The 21419-nt window shown below is 48.8% G+C and overlaps 8 protein-coding genes across 8 annotated transcripts; 2 read left to right on the top strand and 6 right to left on the bottom strand.

Moving 5' to 3' along the window:
• Positions 1-2548: 2548 nt before the first annotated feature.
• LY89DRAFT_603389 (uncharacterized protein) lies at positions 2549-2827 on the bottom strand (the record flags this gene model as incomplete). The annotated part of the gene is made up of 1 exon (XM_018210298.1): positions 2549-2827. One exon carries the CDS (start codon positions 2825-2827, stop codon positions 2549-2551), a length of 279 nt encoding a protein of 92 aa, XP_018060786.1.
• Positions 2828-3331: 504 nt separating this feature from the next.
• Positions 3332-3598, bottom strand: LY89DRAFT_603393 (uncharacterized protein; the record flags this gene model as incomplete). Its single annotated transcript, XM_018210299.1, has 1 exon — positions 3332-3598. One exon carries the CDS (start codon positions 3596-3598, stop codon positions 3332-3334), a length of 267 nt encoding a protein of 88 aa, XP_018060785.1.
• Positions 3599-4561: 963 nt separating this feature from the next.
• Positions 4562-4717, bottom strand: LY89DRAFT_556046 (uncharacterized protein; the record flags this gene model as incomplete). The annotated part of the gene is made up of 1 exon (XM_018208368.1): positions 4562-4717. A coding segment is annotated over one exon (156 nt), but the record flags the coding sequence as incomplete, so codon positions are not given.
• Positions 4718-7050: 2333 nt separating this feature from the next.
• Positions 7051-8124, bottom strand: LY89DRAFT_703002 (uncharacterized protein; the record flags this gene model as incomplete). The annotated part of the gene is made up of 2 exons (XM_018217285.1): positions 7051-8018; positions 8073-8124. 2 exons carry the CDS (start codon positions 8122-8124, stop codon positions 7051-7053), a joined length of 1020 nt encoding a protein of 339 aa, XP_018060783.1.
• A 1716-nt stretch (positions 8125-9840) lies between these two features.
• Positions 9841-10804, top strand: LY89DRAFT_412422 (uncharacterized protein). Its single transcript, XM_018207339.1, has 3 exons — positions 9841-10112; positions 10160-10265; positions 10321-10804. The coding sequence occupies exons 1-3, from the start codon at positions 10051-10053 to the stop codon at positions 10651-10653; spliced, it is 501 nt and encodes a 166-aa protein (XP_018060782.1). The 5' UTR covers positions 9841-10050; the 3' UTR covers positions 10654-10804.
• Positions 10805-11756: 952 nt separating this feature from the next.
• Positions 11757-12968, top strand: LY89DRAFT_603329 (uncharacterized protein; the record flags this gene model as incomplete). The annotated part of the gene is made up of 2 exons (XM_018210295.1): positions 11757-11828; positions 11877-12968. 2 exons carry the CDS (start codon positions 11757-11759, stop codon positions 12966-12968), a joined length of 1164 nt encoding a protein of 387 aa, XP_018060781.1.
• Positions 12969-13106: 138 nt separating this feature from the next.
• Positions 13107-15475, bottom strand: LY89DRAFT_769533 (uncharacterized protein; the record flags this gene model as incomplete). The annotated part of the gene is made up of 4 exons (XM_018221820.1): positions 13107-14325; positions 14412-14578; positions 14625-15008; positions 15054-15475. 4 exons carry the CDS (start codon positions 15473-15475, stop codon positions 13289-13291), a joined length of 2010 nt encoding a protein of 669 aa, XP_018060780.1. The 3' UTR covers positions 13107-13288.
• A 3483-nt stretch (positions 15476-18958) lies between these two features.
• LY89DRAFT_603409 (alpha-ketoglutarate-dependent taurine dioxygenase) lies at positions 18959-20288 on the bottom strand (the record flags this gene model as incomplete). Its single annotated transcript, XM_018210300.1, has 4 exons — positions 18959-19093; positions 19139-19272; positions 19318-20053; positions 20100-20288. 4 exons carry the CDS (start codon positions 20286-20288, stop codon positions 18959-18961), a joined length of 1194 nt encoding a protein of 397 aa, XP_018060779.1.
• Positions 20289-21419: the final 1131 nt, after the last annotated feature.

Here is a 21419-nt window from a genome sequence, read left to right as displayed (position 1 = left end):
TCTTAGGATCTAAAGGTAAAGAGGAAAGGAAGGAAAGAAGCGCCGGAAGGCAGAGCATATATACAGGTGAGCGGTCACGTGAGTACTTAGCGAGCCCGTGACTCCAGAACCGTGACACAAGTAATATTGAAAGTTTGCTCTCTCTTTCTAGACTCGGATAACGTGACAATGACTCCTCGTAGGTCCCGAATTCTTCGACATATTCGTACTTCTTTACAAAAAATATAAATTAATAAATATTTATTATTAAAATTATTTAAAAATCGGTAAAAATTATAATAAATCGAGCGTTTTATTTTTAAAAATATATATTTTATTATAAATATAATAATTTTATATACATTACGTTATATATTTAAATATTTTAATTTAATAATATTATTCGCTGTTACGATTACGGGACTAGTGGACCATGGGCTCGGCAGGCGGGGAATCTCGACCTATGGTGGGCCCTGGGTCACGTGGTGGATCATAGGGGATCATAGGGGATCGAGCGATCCACTACGATCCAGGAAACGGAGGTCCTATATAGCGACGAGTTGTCACTCACTAAGGAGGAACTCCGTGCTCAACTTGATTAAGTTTTCCTAACTACTATATCATTGCCTTATCTTACTTCATTCACCATACCAACCCACGTGACCTTACCAGGGTAAGGAGAGAGTCGTGACACGGGGTCTGCTCGTAGGCAGACGGACTGCGGGTTATAGCACTAGTAGCACGCCTAGAATGCGGCAATCCAAGCTCCCTCGCACTGCCTCTTCACCCGGTCACGGGCTTGGAAGAGGTCGAACCGCCGGTGGCATGTAGTAAACGCGTGGTCCCATGGCTCGTTAAGCCCTCGACAGAGCAGGCACGTCCCTTGCACAGCGAGCAAGTCTTCTTAATACCGACTAAGCTCGAGGTGAGCTGCGCGCCGCTTTTGCTAGATGATTACACTCCTAGTGTATGGCATTGTAATAAGAGGCACTAGTAAGGCCGTCTCGACTAGACTACTACTGCATACATCACACACGATGTCTTCGCCTGTGACGCACTGCCGGAGCTAGGACCCAAGGTTAAGGTATGCGCTTAGGCAAATCCGGCGGCACTCTTGGCCTTGTAAGTAGCGGTGGAGCACCCCTTTCTTAGCCTCTATAGCATTGGCCACTTGTGACACCCATCGAGGGGGTAAGAGTACAACCGAGTAGGCCTCTTTCCTATCCCGTCCAGCCCGCCTAGACTCTTGTGCAAAGTCGATAAGGGAATCTAGCTTATTAATATGTATTACGAGCCGGATGTGTGTATAGTCGAAGCTTGCACTCAGAGCTAATATTGCCACAATATACGGCTGCTTAGGGGTAGTAAGCCACGCTCTTAGTAGCTCTTCCTTCTCCTTAGCTGTACCGACTTTGGCAGTGTAGACTAGGCAGCTCAGCAGCTCAGCTAGCTCCTTAGCCTCGTTCCTCATTCGGACGTAAAGGATAATCTTGTCTTAAGTCTAGTTAAGTAGCCCACTCGCTTGCTAAGCATCCCTAGCCCTCCGCGCGCCTTCTTTAAGCAGACTCCCTAGCCTAGTGGCCCGCTGCACCAGATAGAACAGATTTCGCCGGTTCGTCGATACTCGGATCACTTTAGGGTTCACCAAGTTATTCTGCTCTCCAAACGTAGCCTATATTGCCGGTAGTAACGTAGCTATCAAATAGACAAACTGCGTACGGATGTTGCGGATTAGGGCGAGGTCGACTATAGCCTCGCGATAGTCGGACGCTGTGATAGTCAAGTGAGCCTCGTCAAACACGATCCGGCCGAGGGCTTGCGTAGCCGCAAGCCGGTGGGTATAGGTCCGAAACTGCTCCGTACATGTTGCTTTAACTGTAACAAACACTAAGGGAGCATCGCGCTGCTCGCCAGGCGCCTATACCAAGTGATCGATCCCCAGCTCTCGGACTCGGCGGAGGAGATCCCCTCGCAAAGACATAAGTAGTAAGACTAAGATTGTTACTCTAGTATCGGGGAGGATGCACGGCAGTATAAACAGCAGGCTCTTCCCCTCGCTAGTAGCCATGATGACTACCACCTGCTTAGTCCAAGACATGATAGTAGTCATCGCCCATTCCTACGCCGCTAACTTCCACTTTAGCGTATTATTGAGGTATAGCTTTCTTACACTCTTTAGTAGAGCCGCAGCTAACCACTTCTTCCGTGGCCGGTAGACCCCCATAGCGATCTTTTTTAGCATTTGCAGACCACTAATGTCTTCACTATCCCGCTTCCTCTTTCTAGCAGGTCCAAGCAGCTAGTTAAGCCCCCACAAGTCCTTCCACAGAGTTAAAGCACGCAGATTCCGGCGGATGAGGCCATCCCATACGTTGCTAAAGTTGGCATTGTGCTAGTTTGCATATGCCCGGTTTACCGTCCGCGTACTGTGGTTCCGCTGCTTGGTCATGACCCGGATGTTAGCCTCGATCTCTTCGGCATCCTCGTCGTCGTCAACTACGTCGCCGACCTCAAAGCACCTAACGTCGGCTGCAAACTTAGTCTTAACGATGTTGACCGTCATCTGCCGCTAGTTGGCGATATGCAGCCGGGGGGTACTCGCCCGAGTACACGCTTGCTCCATACACCGTGTGAGCCGGTTGTCAGCCCAAACCTTGCCGTCTCTCCACCATAAGTACGGGGATATAACGGCATGCGGGGCAAACTGGCGGAGGAAGACCTGACGGAGCGGGATGACTACCACCAAGTAGTCGAGCAAGAGGTCTCCAACGGGTACAGGCAGGAACCGGATATTATCCTTGAACTTACCCGTCTGCTGCTGCCCTTTGTGGTACGTGGTGTGCAGCATGACTAGGCCGTGCTTAAGATAGACGTTCCGCCGCCGCTAAGTATTACGCCAAGTGACGGAGAATAGCTCGCTCTCGCACAAGGGCTAGCCAGAGCCCATATAGATTAAGACTAAGAGCCGTTTCAGGAACTCATCGGCCACAGCCTCATATTGCTCAATCGCCTTTGTCCGCTAGCTCTTTAACCCATCGACAGCTGTCTCAACAAAGGAATCCCGGAGCGGCTTCGAGTCTTGAAGAGCGGCTAATAAAGACTTCGCTAGTGGCTTTAGTAGCGTAACGTTCTCCTGGTGCTAGCCAAAGAACCAGCCAAAGGCGTTAGTGTCTAGGTTATCCTTCAAAGCCCAAGCACGCATCCGCGGTAGGTTCGGAGCCCCAAACATTAGCTCGTCGTACAGTAGGTGCTAAGCCTACTAGAACTCCGAGAGCAAGAGCCGCAGCACGTGATCCATATGCAAGTCAACGTCTTTATAAGTCAGGACCTTCTCGTCTGCATCCTATAGCGCCTAGTGCGGCCCAACAACCTCCTTAGAGACGGTGAAGAGCAACAAGCGCCAGCCGAGGATCTCGCCTATAGGAGTCTCTGTGTCTTGCTTTAAGAACCGCCCACAATACTGCTCGATACGCTCGAGCGTACTCCCCAACTCCGCCTTCTCTAGGCAGACGCTAGTGTGGAAGATGATTAGCTGCGCGACCCAGATCACGCCAGACAAGCAACTATTGTAGTTGCCCAGCTCTTTCCAAGTCTTGGTATGCGGCTTGACGCTGAGCATAGCGCAGAAGCTAAGTAGTGAGGAGCTGTACCGATAGCCTCCAAATTCGTGGCAGATCAGCGCCATTGAGAGGACGAACATAGTATCTCTTAGCGCAGGCCGGTCCTGCTCGACAGCACTTTGGAAGGCCGCTTCCTACGCCTTCTCCTGGGCATTTGTGAGCTAGATACAGCTCTCGGGGGTCTGCTGGTCGTCGTCGGCCGTGGTGAAGTGGCCGCCGCGGTACGCTACTCGGTAGCAGTAAGTCAAAAACTGCTTCTAGTAGCCGAAGTTGGTCTTGCGCGTGTTGGGCTCCTTCTTGGGGTCGAACCCCCGTGCTCTGCCCACAGCGGCAGTATGGAAGCGGCTTAACGCTAGCTGCCGTGGCCAGGTCAGCATACAGTCTGGGCCGTCGAAGCACTAGCTGTGTGCCTCTGTAAAGATCTCATCTATGACCTCTAGCATTAGGAACAGCTCGGGCTCGTCGTCGGCATTCTTTAGCACCGCAAAAGAGGCGTGCATCTCGTCCTTCTTTAAGCTCCGTGTATGCTCCTCGATACCTATCCGTCTTAGCCACAGCACTACAGCAGACCGGTGACTATTAAAGCCATAAACGATATTAGCTTTTGCTTTAGCATCCTCCTCCGCAATAGCTGCGTCCTTATTAAGCTGCTTAAAGAAGTCTGCCTCCCCCGAATCTAAGTCGTTTGTGCCAGCGGCTGCGGCTCCTATGGCTCCGTTAACGACAAAATACCGGACTAGGCGAGTCTCGGCAAAGAAGGTCTAGAGCTTGTATGGTCGCCAAATGGGACTCTTCTTATGTAGTGCTAGCTTCTGCTAGTGCACCTTGGACACATGCAGCTAGATGGTCTAGAGGCTCTGCGTAAGGCCTGCCAAGCACATCACGCACTAGAAGCCGTCTAGGAGCCGCAAACCATCGACGGCCTGGGTTGGCACGGCCACCTGCTCCGGGGGTAGCAGATTATAGCTCTCAAAGAGCTCGACAAGAGCCTTTAGCGGCGCGCCTCGCAGGTAATGCGGCTTCTGCCTGAGGTGTCGAAGCCAGACGTCGCGTCCTGGCCGTAAACAGAACCCGCACTCGGTGCAAAGCAGCACCTGCCACTCTGGCCGGTAAATGAAGCCCTCGCTCATAGTCTGTCAATGGCTCGATCCCTCGCTGCCCAGTACGCGTCCACGGCCCTCCTCCTGCCTCGGGGACGCTATTGGAGGAAACACATAGTGCGGTGCACTTATTGCGGTTCACTGGCCCGTGCCACCCCCCCCCCCCCCCTGATCCGGGGTCATTTCGCCTGCGGAGCCGCATAGTGCGCCGCAATAAGTCGAATCGCTAGAGGGAGGGTGAGGGCAGAGACGTAACATAATTGTAATTAAAAGAAAGGAAGGATTTATCTATAAAATGCTGATAGAATTCCTTTAAATATAATTTTAATATAATAAGCAATTTTATCATCTCTACTACTACTACTCCTTAGTACAATTTAACACCAATGTTACGTCTTTGCCCTCACCCTGTGTGAGGTTACGTGGGTTTGTATGGTAAATGAAGTAAGATAAGGCAATTGTATTTGAAGTCAAGAACATTAACGAAGTTGAGCACAAAGCTCCTATCTATGGCAGAAGTGCCAGTTATATATACTGCTCTTCTAGTGGTGGGTCGAGATGGAGCGCAGGAGCTCCTAGGAGCTCCGCCCGCTCCTCAGTGCTCCACCACGTGACCCAGAGTCCACCGAGGTGACTCAGCGAGCTCACGTGCACGTGGTCGTGACAACCAAGTTGTCCGACCTTGATCTAACATGCATCATAGTGAAATGCACCAGAACCTCCCTTTCAGCTCTACAATTCCTTCCTCCACACCTCCACACCTCCACACAAACACATGGTGCAGCAGATAGGACATTGGGAGGTGGTTGCCGCCGGTTCGCAGACCGACAACACACGGTGCTGAGGGTAGATCGTCCTGCAAGAAGCAATTGAGGGGCAAGACAATGGATTGGAGAAGGAAGAGGATTGGAGAGGGGAGATAGACCAAAGAACGATGGCAAAAACTCGAAGGCAAGTTACGGATTGGCAGACAAGGCAATCGAACACAAATCAGAGAAGGATTCAGGGGCGTGGATTGTTGTCATGATGTTGCATAGTCTAGCTAGTCCTCTTCATCGGAATACAGCCATCCATGATCCTGCCAATTCGTCCAAAGCTCCACTTGACATTGATATGTTCTTCCTGCTTCCCTGCTACACAAAGCACACCGCCCTGAACCCATCCGTCCTGCAAGAGCGAGCTCACTTCGCTTGCACACACCGTTTCATAGATTGACTTGTGTGCAGCATCGGGGAGATTGGCAACTGGACTTTTCGGCGCTCTGCTCAAAGCGTGCGCAATCAATTGCCATGTAAGCATAGCGTTTCGACGTGTTCTCAGCAAGGCTCGCTCCATGGTCAGAAGATGTGATATCGGATGTAGCATCAGAAGAGTAATGCGGCCCTGACCGTGGAAGAGGCTCTTTCGCAATTCTCCGCTCAATTCTCGAACGTTGGACTCTGCTGCTGGTAGGTAGGACATCTGTCGGCTCGGTCGAGGGATCTTCCTCCTCGTAATCTTCATCGAACAAATCCTCGCCTGAATCGGCCTGAGGTGGAGGATCACGTTGAATATGAGTCCTGATCTCTTCTCGTTCGTGGTATGGCACGTCATTTTCTTGACCTGTTTCATCCTCATCGCTTTCTTGACTCTCTGGAGGATACGATCTTGGAGCTCCTGGCGCCAAACCAGCACCAAAGCTGCTGCTGGTAGCGTTTGGGCATGGCTCGAGCAAGCTCTTGACGGAATTGAGGTGTCGGCGGTGGTGTCTAGGCGCAGATGGATCTGCCTTTAGCTAAGGCCAAGTCGGCACCAATTTGGTGACAGAGCTGGCTTCAGTTCTCGAGGATGTTGGAGTCAAGGCAGCACCTCAGGCGGATGATGCCTTGTGGTGAGGCTCGAGTCGACTTCCTTTCTCGAAACTACAAGTCGGTAGGAGAGGCTGCGGATGACGGTGGAGCTGAGCTGGCTTCTCTTTTCGGGGTGGAGACCAAAGATTGCTGACAACGGAGCTGGCCTTTGTTCTCGAAGCTGTAACTCGGCACGGAAGACTGCTGATGACGTCGTCTAAGAGGATTTGTGCTGGCTGTCGAGGTCAAGCCAGTACTGGGGACTGCTGTTAGCGGGGTCTTGGAAGAGTTGAGCTGATTTCTCAGAAGGAAGTCAAGACAGTAGCAAACGCTGCTGCTGGTGCTTCAGCAGAGGTGGCGCCTCATCACTAAAATAGATGCCGAGCTCCTGGGTTTGTTCTTTGGACGAGTGTCGTTGAGATCAGCATTTCTTGAACCCATTAGATCTGCAAGGAGGGATGTTGTGTTCGTGGGAGGGCGGTTATCTAGTCGCAAGTCCCTCCACCACATGACAAAGTTACTTCAAGGACGGACTCCATCATCCAAGAACTTAGCAATCTTCTCCACAGCCTGATCATCTCCAGCACGAGTTTCCATCAAGGTCCTGTCCACCCACCCATCCGTATAGCTGCCTCCAAAATCAACCAAAAAACAATCATCACTCTCACTCCCAACAAGAACATTCTCCGCCTTTCCATCCCCCCACACCACGTCAATCTCATGCAAGAGCGCAACAGCCTTTCGAATCTGCTCCACCCACTTTGCTCTTCTCTCAGAAACCCCAGCCTCATTCTTGATCACATCACTCAACCTTCCTTTGTTCGCAATAAATTCCTCTAAAATCCCAAGAACGACCCCATTATCATCAACAACCAACCCAAGTAGCTTCGGCGCTGGAATAGAGGCTGCACTTTTCGATATCGTGATCTGTCGCAAGCAATCGTATTCGCGCTGCACTGCTTTAAAGGATTGTGTCGTGCCAATCTTGCAGCACATGTCAAGTCCGCTTATTAATACTTTGGCGATATATCCCAAGCCCATCAGCTTGCTCGTTACCGTGATATCTCGAGAAGAGTAGCGGGGCAAGTCTAGCGTGTTGTCCTTCAGATTCAGATAGAAGGAATTAAATTGTGGTGGGTGAGGAGGCGTTTGCACTATCTCTGCATGTCCTTCGGTCACAACGAGGCGGAAATAGAATGTTTCTGGATTGAGGTCGGAATGGAGATTCTTCGTGGATATCCTGGGAGATGAGTCTCCTTTTGGGATAGGTGGTGCTATCGCTCTGAATTTCTGCCACCCAGCATCGAAGACTAGGTCCAAGATTTCGTCTTGGGCCTCCTGAATTTTCTCATCGTCATCTTCGACAAATGCCTTACTGTACCGGGTAAGAAGAGAGGTTGTTGGGTCTTCTGGAAGAGGACCAGGCAATACTGTGACGACGAAGTGCTTCGAGTTGCAGACGATGGTGAAGTCCCAATCGTGATTGATCTCTCCAGTGGATTTTGTACAGTAATATTGAAGATTCTCCTCCCACTGCGCCTTACCTTCATCTGCTTCCATCTCTGATGCCATGAGAAATGTAGTTGGGGATTGCATTCTTTTGTAATTGATGCTCAGCAAGTGCGGTTTACGCAGCTTTAATGGTTTTCACAGTGCGCATCACGTGCTTTACCGCTTAATAATGCGCTAACGTGGTTCTCACCTCGAAAACATTAATCGTCCGCTCGCTTATAACTAGCTCTCTTACACTCGCAGTATGTATCATAATGAGGGATATTCCACGTATGTGAATAACGTTGCGCAAGTCCGTGAAGATTCGTCTAGTGTCCGTGAAGTATGTAGTGATCTTGTGTTACCTCGTCAAAAGTATAACCTCAAACATATGCCGTTTCAATTTAAAGAGAGCACATAGACCAAAATTCAAAGTCCATCAACAACTGAGTACTTCAAAGAGCATAGGTTGTCTTCTCTTCAAGTAAAAGTAAGATAGTCCAGTGGCAAGAGACTAAGAGAGTTCCATGGTCAAAGAGGGTCTGGTGATCGAAGATATGCGCGTATGTTCCATCCAATAGGTCGTACTTCAGCGGTAAGTTTTTAAAGAAGTGTATTGGGAGTCTTGAGCATTATCTGACAATGCTACAATGCTGTTCTGTCGAAGTACCACTACATATGGGCTCCGTGTTGTTGCTGAAAGTTGGTCGGAAGTGGAGATTTTTGATGTGGATGTCCGAGGAAGGCCTAGACTCGGAACAAACCATTTCTCACTACAATAAGGCTAATCGCGGCCGAGACAACCTTCTTTTAACAGCATGCCATCGACGACATACTGCCTCATACTCTCAAATGAGATCTTTTTTGTCTCGATAATTGAATGGCCCAGTCCATGGATGCAGCCGATCCCTCCCTGCGAACGATTGTCGTAGGTTTTTCTGAGACCGGCAGCCAACACAACGAACGAACAATGATTCCGCGACGCAGCTGCAGCATCCGCGAGAATTCCCCAGCAGACGAGCATGTAGCATCAGGCTGGGCAGAATGATGGTATAGCAGGCCGAATCAGACACTTTTCAACCTCTGCAATGAATGCAACCTTATCGAAAGCAAAGCATTCGAAATCTGCCTAGTCTGCCAAATATAGATGGCTACCCAAAAATTGGAGACCGGAAACGCTTAATGCTAAGCTCGCTGTAATGAATCAACAACTCAAGGACTTTGATGCTCCTGCAAGAATCGATCGCATCACCAGGACTATGGACGTCCACACATATAGGCGGGTCGAGCTTGCTGCCACGAATCACATTCGGACGACCTTGGCACCTGAGAAGTAACCGGCGGTCTTTTGCTGAGTATGACGCTCGAACTTTCTCAAGGATGATACTCTGACAAAATTATGCTAACATGTCCAAACAGTTGCCGCCGAAACTGATCGAACACTCTGATAGTATGATATTGTGACCCAAAAGACTGTCCAGATCTCGAACATCGGCATCCTTGTCTGTCTGCAGTTGTGTGGCTGGGGAGTATACGCTAGAGACTCTCTGCCTACAGAATGTGTTTTGCCGTAAATGGAACCCTCTCCACTGGATATCCATCGCGATCATACTTTTGCATCATATTCACATGGTGAAGACTGCAACCCCCCGCATCATCATCATGATCAGCATGCCCTCATGCACACATTCTTATCTGCAGGACAAATCCCAGCTCAGCTGAGCTCCAGTGGCTACTGACCTCAATCATCCAAACCTCTAAATCCCATTTCACCCCGCCAGCGAGCAAAATCCCTGCGAATCCTGGGCGCGCTACGTCATCTGTGCCACAGACAATTCCCAAGCGAATCAACCCCTGAACTTATGATCATTAAATAAGCGAAACCTGATCTTGATTCCGTGCGGAGTTGTATATAATCAAGCAACGATCGTGGACATATTCTCCGTTCTTCATATCTTGAGTTACATCGCGTCTACCCAGCCACAAATCCAAAACGCACTTTACACCCCCAAATACCAAAATAATATCATAATGGCAGGGCTACTCGGCGGCGGTGGCGGTGGAGGCAACGGAAACAAGGGTTTGGTTGGCGGGTATGTCGGGTCATCCAACTTCTTGAGCGTTGACTGACTATTCACAGACTGTTAGGCACAGTTGATGATACTACCAAGGGGCTTCCCATCGTCGGTGGAATCACATCACCGCTCTTGCAAACTGTAGGAGGCGTGGCTGACGGACTTCCGATCGTAAGGAATCTCTCTTTGCTGATAGCAAACGAAGACTAATCTTTCCCTTCAATAGGTCGGATCTGGAGGCGGACTCGGTGGTCAACAAGCTCCACAACAAAAACTCAATGCATGGGGAGAGCCGATCAAGACAGGTACCGCGGCCTCTTATCAACCTGCCCCAGCACAGACATATGTACCACAAGCTTCGACAGCAAAGCCTGCTGTGAAGAAGACTGTGCCAAAGAAAGTTGCCGCACCGAAGGCTACACCAAAAGCTGCCACTTCAGCACCGAAGGCTGCAGCGTCGACCACAAAGACCTTGACACCAGCAGAGAAGAAGAAGAGATTGCTTGAGATCAAGAAGCAGCAGCTTGCTCTTGAGGCTGCTGAACTGGAGGATGACTGAAGAAGTCAAACTCTTTAGACCTAGAAGTATGAGTGTAAGATATATGCATGGATTGTGAGCTTTTTTCGGGAGGGGATATGTATTCTTACTTGCCTTCATTGTATAGCAAAATTGTTTCTTTGACTAGCTGCATCATCACAGCGTTGACCTTCGAAATCCAGCATTTTCATCTGCCTCAGTGTCTCCCTTGTGATATGCACCAGCCCAACACCATTTGAATCTCCTAGTCCTTCCCAGTCTCAGAGCTATTGTTCCCAAGCTGTTGCACACTCCATGTATTGGAGAATGGTAGAATGTAATGTATGGACGGACTCCTCGTGTGCTTCTCGCGCTTCGTAACCCTGACGGCAGATATTGCGATGCACCAGAACCAGAGCAACATTGATCGTGCCTCGATTGACACTACTCCGCAGAGGTCTGCCAATTCTCCTCTCTGGACTTCCCAATGGAGACTGAGAATTCCACACATCTCGGTGTCACTGCCAGGCGGATATCCCCTACTCAGACACGGATTTGCCATTCTTCACTCAAGAATCTGCCGTGACCCATCGGCCACCGTCCACTGCTTCCCTGCCCGTCCAGATAATCCTCGATGCCTGCGTTCTTGAGAGCATGCTCCAGGTTATCTCTTGCAATCGTAGTTCAGACTTCGTAGATTTGAAGGAACTCATCAGTCGTCTCGCGCGAGCGTGACTCTGGTCATTTCTTGTAGGAAGGGTAGTCGAGTTCGAGATTCAAAAGTGTCGCAGTGCTTCTTTCGGAATTGAACAGAGATCAGCTCTCGATGCTCAGCCCTCAAATCGGCATGATGGGGTGATTCTTGTGGAGAGTACATGGTCGATGTACCTGTTTGCAAAGCTTTGAGGAATTTTGCCCTGCTCTAAATCTAGGAGCTGATGTAAGCCACTTTCATTCACGTGATCAGATTTTCTGAAAAGGGGTACTTCGGAAGTTCATGAAAGTCCGACAGTGCAATCCAAATGTGACGACGCTTCACCTCAGCCTTACCCCAATTCATACATTGCTTCCACTGCTGCATCACGTCTCCAATTCCTTGGCAAAAGCACTGACACACCTCCTCCATACTTCAGAGCTCGGCTTCCATGGGTGAAACCCGGAGATCTCACAAAAAGACGAGGACAGGGTGCACTCAATGTAAACGTCGGCGTGTGAAAGTCTGTTAGTCCCTTTCTCAATAGAAGCAAATGCTAACAACTCCCTAGTGTGATGAAGGAAAGCCATCCTGTGCCAATTGCACTAAGAACAAGATACAATGTAGCCTTGACTTTCTTACTCCAATGACCTCATCGTCTCGCAGTCTCATCATCGCCTCGTCTACTTCTTCCTATTCACCTAGTCTCACGCCAGAACTATCGCCCTCGACCTTCAGTCCTCAGACCAATGAACTTCTTCACCACTATTCAACCACTTTATACCTGTCCCTCGCCGACAATCGCACGCCGAGAGTCTGGAAAGTCGGCATGCTACAAATGGGCCTCGAATATCCGTTCCTACTTTCCGGAATTCAAGCTGTCTCGGCACTGCATCTAGCCTCTCTTCTCCCGAATCGCAAAGATGAATTTTACAGCCTGGCTTTGTCACGGGAATCTGCAGCTCTTCCCTCATTCCGAGCCACCTTGATCAACCCAAAACCAGAGACAATCGACGCCATTTTTGCCTTTGCTGGCTCTATAGTTTATTATGTCATGGCATCCCCTGAACACTTCGCTGGAGAGAAGATAGATCGGTGCAGGATCCCGACCAAGAACGATGATCATCCACATTGGTTTCAGACGATGAGGGGATTGATGGGATTACTTATGAACCATTGGAATGAGCTTTTAAAAGGGCAATTTCATGACTTGTTGGATTCGCTTCCCCCTGGCTCAGATCTTGCTATTGATCCACCTGAAGATGAACACTTCGGGAAGCTTGAAGGGTTGTTCCCAAATTCAACTGACGATCGAAAGGTTGAAATTTGCAGGGAAGCATTGAAAGAATTACGGGATACGTCAGCATTCTCGAATGAATCATCCGGAATCCGCTCCATCAAGTCATCAATTCACATGTGGGCAGGTCGTGTGAGTCAAGAATACATGGAGCTGGTGTACGAAAGAGATCCTCGAGCACTAGTTATCTTGGCGCATTTTTGCGTTCTGTTAAAGAGAAATAATCACCACTGGTACTCGAAGGGATTGGGGACAGGGATGTTGGACAACGTTAGACATGCCCTTGGAGAAGAGTGGCAACCGTGGATTCAATGGGCACTCGATCAACCTGTCTCGGAAACTGAGGTGGAAATAATAGATACTTGATGGCTACCACTACACCATGAATGATCCATCTACCCACCATTCATCCATCCAGGCATCACCAAGAACCGTCTCAATCGCAATTCGCTCCGTTAACTGCTCACTGAAACTAGCTCTGGGACCCTCTTCGAGAATACTTCCCGCTCCGTAATTATCGTACTCAGCGAAAGTTACGTTCTCGGTATTCGTTGTGCCATTAACCGCGGTGCTCCATGGCCGCCACCCTGCTGGTGCAATGACATTGCTGAGGTCGGTATTTTGGAAGACAACGCGTGCAAATGATCTGCGAAATCAGCATGAGACGATCAGTGTGGAGGGAATACTTACTCCCAGGGTCGACCGAGATAGTTTATGCCCGCTTCAATGCTGCTATTGATTCCCGCCACTGTCGAATTGTTTATAACATACCAAGACGGATTGCTGGCAGATGCTCTTCCAGAAGCAGTTACACATCCGGTAGCAATGGTGCGAATGTCAACCTGGTCCAACCAAGCCGTTGCAGTTTGTCCAAAAATGAAATCAATTGCTCCGACGATCAAGCTCTTGGAGTACAACTGATTGCCCGTGTTGGCGAGGAGGGTATCTTGATAACCCCAAAGTTGCATTCCATAGTAGCCTTGGTTGCCTGTATGAGCGGACAAAGCTAAGTTCTGGCCATTGGTGCTCACATGACCAAACGTATTGGCAATGTTCAAATTGTAGAACTTGGTGTTGGGGTTCCATTGTCGGATTGTTGCTGTCAGATCATCGCTGGTGGTATTGAGGAGAGCGAGATCATAAGTTATCGTAGCCGTGTTCTCAGTATATGAACTTCCATCAATGGTGTAGCCCTGAACTGTGAGATTTGACTTCAGTGCTGGAATGTAGACTTGTTCCCTGTAAGTTCCTGGGTAGATGAAGAGGTTTTGAGGTGTTGTAGCAGTAAGTGAAAGCGCATTTACCCCCTCTTGGACGGTAGAGTAGGAGCCTGCAGTAGCTCCAGTCGCATCCACAACCACCGCACCCGCTGAAGGAGATGTCCGTGCCCAAGCAGATGTCGAAGTGGGTGAGGGTGTGCTCGTTGGGGAGCTCTGTGTCAAGACTGACGAAGTGCTGGTTGAGAGAATTGTCGAGGTTGTACTGCTCAATGTGCTCGAATAAACAACACTCGAAGTTGTAGACGAAGAGCCGGGACATCCAGATGGAGGATAATTGCAGCTGTCTGCAACCGTACCTCCCACGATGCTAACATCCGTAAAAGTGAAGTCGCTACAACTTCCTTGTCCACATAGGATGTAATAATCCTCAGCTCCTGCGATCGCGGTACCAGTCACATTTTGGAAAGTTAGATCTGTGATTATGACGCCATTGCTTGGGATTCCTATATCAGAAAGTCAGCACGTCTTCAGATTGAGAACTGAATGTGGAAGTGGGGTATTTTGGTTGGGAACTGCTTTTACTACGTACCTGTTGGTCCTCCGTTCAGATAATCCTGTTGAACATCGATGCCGTAAACAGAGATTCCGCTGACTGCAATGTTTGAGTACGTGACGTTCGAAATGAACCCTGTGGTGTTGTAGTTCGATTTAATCCGTGCTCCATTCTGAGAATCGGTCACAGTGCTATCAGTGAAGCTAGATTTTGTCAGCGCTGTCCTGTACACAAAGTTGATCACCTTACAGGATATTCGTAACATTGTTGTTACTCTTCCCACCAACAGACCCGATCGACAGACCATGACCTCCGCTGCAGTACAGATTTGTGACAGTGATTTCATTTCCACTGGTAATAGCGACACAATCATCCTGATTGTAGACTGTACTGTCAGACAAAACCATATTGTTAGTCGTTGAGATGTCAAATCCATCTGTATTGTGGGCAGCTGCAAGGCCCCCGCTGAATGCATTGGGTGCATTGCCAGCCGTGTTGTTGAGTTGGATATTAGTAATTAGCAGATTACTGCAACTGGAGATACTGAAACAGTGAACAGGATAATTCTGGATATAAAGATCCCGGATGACTGAGTTAGCAGTCATTTTATTGACCACGATGAAGTGATCGGGCCTACAAGAGTCAGCGTACGAGTTTGGATTTGAGAAAAACACTCACTTTGGTACCCCGCCATTGGACCCTTGCCCGTCCCAATATGCCTGTCCATTTCCATCCAAAACTGAACCAGGAGCACCCAAGATCGTGACTCCAGAGCCTCCAAGCGTGATTGGATTGAATGTGGAGGAATTCGTGAACGCAAAAGTTGTAGTTCCAGCGAATGTGACTGTAGAGCCAGCTTTCAAGCTCGCCAGATTTATGCTGCTATTCGTGGGGACACTGATATCTTGCAGTGTGATTTGTGTGCAGGCTGCCACGGCTGGAGCAATTTGAGAATACGCGGTGCATGTGCATGGGGTTGAAGAGGAGGAGCTGAGAGGGGTGGAAGTAATAGCTGAGTACTTGTCAGTCAATTCATAGGTTGGATTGTTCAGACTTACTTGACGTGCTTGAAATGCTGGAAGAGGCCGAAATAGCTGCATCGATGTCAGAAGCGATGTTATGAAAGCTTTGGTAAACTTACACGTGGTGCTTGAGCTATTCAAAAAGCTCGATTGACTTGTTGAACTTGATGAAACGCTGGCAGAGATGGTGATTGTGTCTGTTACAGACGACGTGCTGTAATCAGTGACCGTCGTGAGGACTTCTGATATTGAGGTAACTGTTGAGGCAGGAGCCGTGATAGTCTGCGTGATAGAGTCGACCAGTGTCGACAAGACTGTGCTGTAAAGTGTTACAGTAGATGGGCTAGCTGTTTCAACGATTGTTGACAATACGGTACTGTATGAGACTACAGTAGATTTTGAGGTCACAGTTGAGAGCACTGTAGTAGGTGTTGCCACGCATTTCGAGCTGGCTAGAAATCGTTAGGAAATGTCGGATCGGTGGGCAGTGACATACTTGAAATGCTGGAACTAGTTGACTTTGACGATGTGGCAGTGAGACAGGAACATGCACTCGAGATGCTGGCTGGTTGATTTGCCCAGGGTCCCATGAAACTTGGGAGTTCGGCAAAGCCTTCAATCTCCTTGTAGAGCACACAATATGCTGTTGCAATGACTTCAAACTCTTCAAAAGTTTGAAGGCAAGCATCATTAACGCATTGAGTAGCCAACGAGACGCCGACAAACAAGAGTAGTGCAGCCAGAGAACGCATCATTGAGACTTATTCTCAAACAAAGATGAAGACCAAGATTGACAATACAACGAGCTACAAAGTAGAACATATATCCCACCTGTATGGATAATATCAAGACAAGGGCCGGAAAAACTCGAGCTCCTGGTCCCAGCGAGCCGCTCTGTTGGAATTATTGGCCATGTGGCTGGCGAGGATCATGGTCGTGGCGAGATCGTAAAGCTTCAGACGAACCGTTTTCTTTCGGTGCTGAAGTGGTCATCCACTCCCATCAAGGTGACGAGTATATTTGAACGGTGCAGAAAATATCGATATAAACCTTGCCGTTGGACCCGATTGCCCTGACACTAATGCAAGGTGGGGGGTCCAAAGGTATTTACCCCAGTACTCCGATGCGGGGAGGGTGATGCGGGGAGAATGCCAAGATTTCTCCACCAATGATGTGTCAATCCCGTGCGAGGGAAGAACCAATATTTCCGATTGTAATCAGACTAAAGAATAAACACGGGCATGCAGAAAATCGACGTTAGAGCTGAACGGCCAGAGCCTGTGGCGCCGTTTCTTCGAGAACCGCTATCAGCTTCCGTGCACTGGAAGGAATGCTAAAGATAGCCTGGCTGTGGAGAATGCGCTGAGTCAACAAAGGGGGTCGAAACTTGCGATTTGCCGTTCGTCCCAAGTCTCGAGACAATTTGGAAATCAAAGTCGATGTGTGCTTCGTAAATCTGCCAGCAGATATTGCAATGCACTGGAGCGAATCAATTTCATACATCGCAGCAATTCAGACGTTGAATACTCTGGCTCTCTTTATCTCCAACCTTTCCTTGGTGCAGATTGTTTTCTGAGCAAGCTTCAACAACTCCAACTCGTTCTCATACTTCGGCAGTATCTGTTTGCTCTGACATGGTCAGAATAATACTGCTTGGAGATATGGAGTTCGCAAAGTGCGCCGTTCGAAGGGCGGTGGGAGGCCCTCGACACAGAAGATGCTGGATGGTGGATGATTTCGGATTCGTGCAAAGAGGATGAGGATGCACAGTGGATTTATTTGAAGCGCTTCTGGACAACGAGGAGGCTGAGAGGAGTTTCAATTTCTACACAACCTGCAGAGATGTCAGCACTACCTTTGTAGCTACAGTTCCGTGATTAGAAGTCAACCTTTATGACCTTCACATCACACGGTTGCTTGCATGATGAATCTTTCTTCTCTATCGGGAGGTTCAAAGAAGCTGCCATCCACTGAACAAAGTCCATGAAGCTTCTCGTGCGCTGGTGCCTGTATACTGTGATTTGGGGATAGCTTATCGTTCTTCCGAAAAGGTTCTTCAGGGATATTTAATCCAAGAGCCTAGGAGCTTCCGAACGAACACTGGAAGTTTTCTGCATACCATGATCGCATCCGAACAGGGCAGCCCTTTCCATCAGACAAGTATGGCGGACTCACCTCAAAGCGCACCTCCTGTGAAAAGCCCAACTGTATCTCCATGGGCGGATATCCCAGCTCCAAGGTTTCGGGAAAACGCAGAACAATTTGCGTTCCGCGCTCTGGATGCATGCCTGGATACTTGTCTCGAGATTGCTTCGCAGCGGCTCGAAAAAGGGCAGCCATTCAAACACGAAGAGATTGTCCATCTAGTCCACCATATTAAGACGGCCGGCCAATTCAGGGCTCCTAAGGCGGTTGTCTGGCGCACTCCTTTGCAAGATAGACGTAAGCACCTAACTTGGTACCGAATCTGCTAACACTTGTAGTTGACTACACCATCTTGCGTCCTGAAATGCAGGTATCCTGGCTTCAGTGTAAGGAAAGCATAAGCCACGGAAATAGACAGTTCGAGCTATTTTCCAAGACTACTTTGACTGACGAAGGAACGATCATTGAAGGACCTTTTCCCCATGAGTCAAATGCGTCGGAGGTTTATATCATCATCAAGCGGGACCCTCCAGCGATAGGTAACCTTATAAGCATTGGAGGATGGAGACGAGTGTATGGTAAGCAGACCGTGATGGACCGGGTCTGTACAAGAAAGAAGGAAACGAATGAGGAATAGAGGATTCGATTCATAGCCGCGGAGGAGGAAAAGGATCGAGGAATCGAGAGAGGAGTGGCTGGTCTTCGCAGGAAAGAGGTTTCGAATTGAGCACGAATGGCATTGCGTCAAGGGGAAAGACGAACAATACTGATTGATGGTTAGCTATATCTGGCCTGCATCCCGTCTTCATCCAATTTGTACTGACCTGCTCTGTTTACAAGAATCGATCTTGCGTCAACAAGACGTCCCTCACCGTGACACCTCACTGCAAACCACTGCCTCCCCTTCGTTCCATTTTGCCATTCTCAGCATAGCCGCGGCGAAAGTAAGGGTTTCTTTGGGATTACCTTGAAGGTGCAGGTCCGAAGGCAGAATTCTTGCGATTCTTGAGGTCGTGAAAGTTGCGAGTTGCAGATCGTTGTGGTGGTCGGCTTATGTCATCAAACTCCGCTTCACAACCCTCATCGTCCCATTTTCGACGACTTGTACTGTACATCAGATACATACCCGTTGGAAGATCTGATCAGCTTCCAAAAGCCTACACACACCATGATATTGCACACTTATCGAATTCCCCTACCTGGTTTCTGGAGTCTCGCTGCATGTTGAATGGGTCATCTGGATCACTGCTCTTGTTTGAAGCGCTATTTGTGTTCGGAAGAAAAGATTCATTCTACTTTCTGTCCCATTGCCGTTATCTCATGCAAAAATCATGTCTCTGCGCGGTCGCTTAAAATCTCAGGCGATCGGGCTTAATTGAGCTTGCCGCTCCCAAAGGTCAAACGTCGACGTCAATCTCAAGCCTTCGTCTCCACATCACCCTTAACGTATGGGGTCTCAAATGGGACTTCAGCTTGAGGAGTGATTCTTGCCAAGTGGCGACGTTCACCAGTTCTCCAATCGGCCGTCGCAGAATGGACAGTCACACGATTCTATCATAGTCAGCAACCTGCATTCAGGGAACATACAACACTCACATCCCACACCACCACCGTCTTCGGCGCCCATCTCACACGAGCTTGGTAGTCAATACCTCTGCTGATATGATTGAACAAGAAGGCTAAGAGTGCTTCGGACTCCTCTTTCTTCAGCCCCACGATGCTGCGAGTGACTTTCATTGTTAGTCTATTTCATTAGATCGAGTGGTAATACTCACAACCAGTGTTCACAAAGAGTGCTTTCTCGCCTGTAGCAGGGTGAGTTCTCACGAGAGGGTGCTCGTTCTTGACAGGCTCTCTCCTCACCACACCATCTCGATCTCTGCTGAACTGAGCTTGCTCGAATCCAGAATGCACTGCTTTCAGCCCATGCAATCTCTCCTTCAGCGGCTCTGACAGACGGTTGTATGCTTCGACTTGATTGGCAAACAGGGTGTCCCCACCAGTCTCAGGCGTGTCGAAGATATACAAGAACGTGGTTCCAGGAGTTTGTGCCTCGTAAGTAACATCAGAATGCCAGCTCACAGTGCTGTTGCGATTAGCCAGGAAGGCTTCGAATTCGCTGCCGGTAGCGCCGTATCGGTGGACGATGTGCAATTCAGGAAAGCCCTCTGGGCTTCCGCTAGTAGGATGAATGTGATGTCGGCCGAAGTATCCACCGAAGTCGAGAGCCTCTTGGAGCGGAAGGTCTGCAAAATCTTGGTCACGGAATGCCACAACCTTACGCTGAGCCACGAGAAGGGCCAATTGATCTTTTCCAGCAGCGGTGAGCTTGCTCAGTTGAACGCCTGTGACCTCAGATCCAATGCTCGGAGTAAGCTTCTGAATTTTACTGCCTTCTGGAAGCAGATCTTTGAAGGTGGCGTCGGCACCCTTGCCATGCTCAACATGGGTGAAGGGCTCCAAGGGAGGGTACTTCTGGCCATGATTCCAAGTTGGAAGGTATTGAGGATACTAATTGGTCAGAAAGTTCAAAGGTGGGATGTTTTGAGATAATCACCTTGGCATCAGTCTTTCCTCCCTCGAGATCGATTTGTCTCTTCACATTAGGGACTTCCTTTGGAGCTTGCTTTGGAGCTTGCTTTGGAGCTTCTTGGAGAACTTCCTCAGGAGCATCATTTGTGATCCCAAGCTTCTCAAGACTTGGGGCTGGGATATCCTCGGGAAGTTGCTGTACAGATGGAGCCATGTTGATGTATTGCTAAAGGAGGTACGCTGCTGGAGTTCGTTGTTTGCTATTCGGGGATGATGGCTAATGAAGAAAGTAAGGAGAATCATCGATCTATATATTCCAACTTCTACAAGGAATAAATGGCGTCAGCAGGAAGTGATGGTCCGAATTTTGCCTTGCCATCCATATGGGAGCTAGATCATTGCAGAAATCCATCCACACGATAACGACATTGAAGATTGGACCTCTCAAAACAGCTTTCAGCACGGAGATAAGTACCTTGACCGATCTCCGTCTGAGTGCTGTTCAATCCTCAGACCATGTTCAAGTTCATTTTGATTTCAATGTTCAGTAAAACATTAAAGATAAACGGATATCGGCACAAGCAGATCATTCGCACTCTCCAGTGAGTCCATAGTGATTACTGATTGGGGGTTGGAAAGCCTCGAGATGCTGAAGTGCAACACTAAGACGATGAGGAATAGCTTCTTCCACCATTGGCGCTTCAAATTCTATCTTTGAAGGGCATTGGTGAGATAAATGCTTGGGCTTGGGGTTGTCGGAGATGATGTGCTCTCTGCATGAAATTGCACAAAGGAGAGAAGCGGGGATTAGCGATAAAATCATCGCAACAGAAGTGAGAACATCTATCATCTAGTGTGAATCAAGATCAAGAAGTAAATTGTCATTCCGCAATATAATTCAGGCTCATATGGCGACTGCCAGGTCTTTCTTTATGTGATGCACGTGATCTGATGAAATAATCCTCCTTCAAGAAGTGAGATTGCTGCTCCGGATTAAAAGAACTTCCAAGCTCACCTCATGTTCTTCAAGGTCTTAAAAACACCCCCCTAGGTTACCTAGGTACCTAGGTACCTATTGAAGCTCTCTCACGTGCTGCTACACAGTAATGACGGGAGATGCAGTTCAGCCAACCTCACAGCAATTACCTGTCATCATTGAACCTTCTCTACAACGTTAGCAAAACGGGAGCATAGCAACAAACCCAGCAGCTCGAGAAAGTTGAATTATCCGCTTCATTCCCTAAACGAGTTGTTCCACAGAACCAGATTCCTCCGACGAAAGAATTCTGCTTCTCCCTAGATCCGACCCGACCACCGCTTTGTTATTCGAGTCCGCTGCAACAAT

The sequence above is a fragment of the Mollisia scopiformis genome, assembly GCF_001500285.1.
Source record: "Mollisia scopiformis unplaced genomic scaffold LY89scaffold_44, whole genome shotgun sequence".
Taxonomy (NCBI): Eukaryota; Fungi; Ascomycota; class Leotiomycetes; order Helotiales; family Mollisiaceae; genus Mollisia; species Mollisia scopiformis.
This window is presented reverse-complemented; position numbering and strand designations above follow the sequence as displayed.

What these genes read in the sequence shown, in the direction of transcription:
- LY89DRAFT_412422 (XM_018207339.1), top strand. Translation starts at nt 10,051, where the DNA reads ATGGCAGGGCTACTCGGCGGCGGTGGCGGTGGAGGCAACGGAAACAAG. An exon ending in AACAAGGGTTTGGTTGGCGG is followed by an intron (nt 10,113 to 10,159) that starts GTATGTCGGGTC and finishes GACTATTCACAG; the next exon opens with ACTGTTAGGCACAGTTGATG. An exon ending in TGGCTGACGGACTTCCGATC is followed by an intron (nt 10,266 to 10,320) that starts GTAAGGAATCTC and finishes TCCCTTCAATAG; the next exon opens with GTCGGATCTGGAGGCGGACT.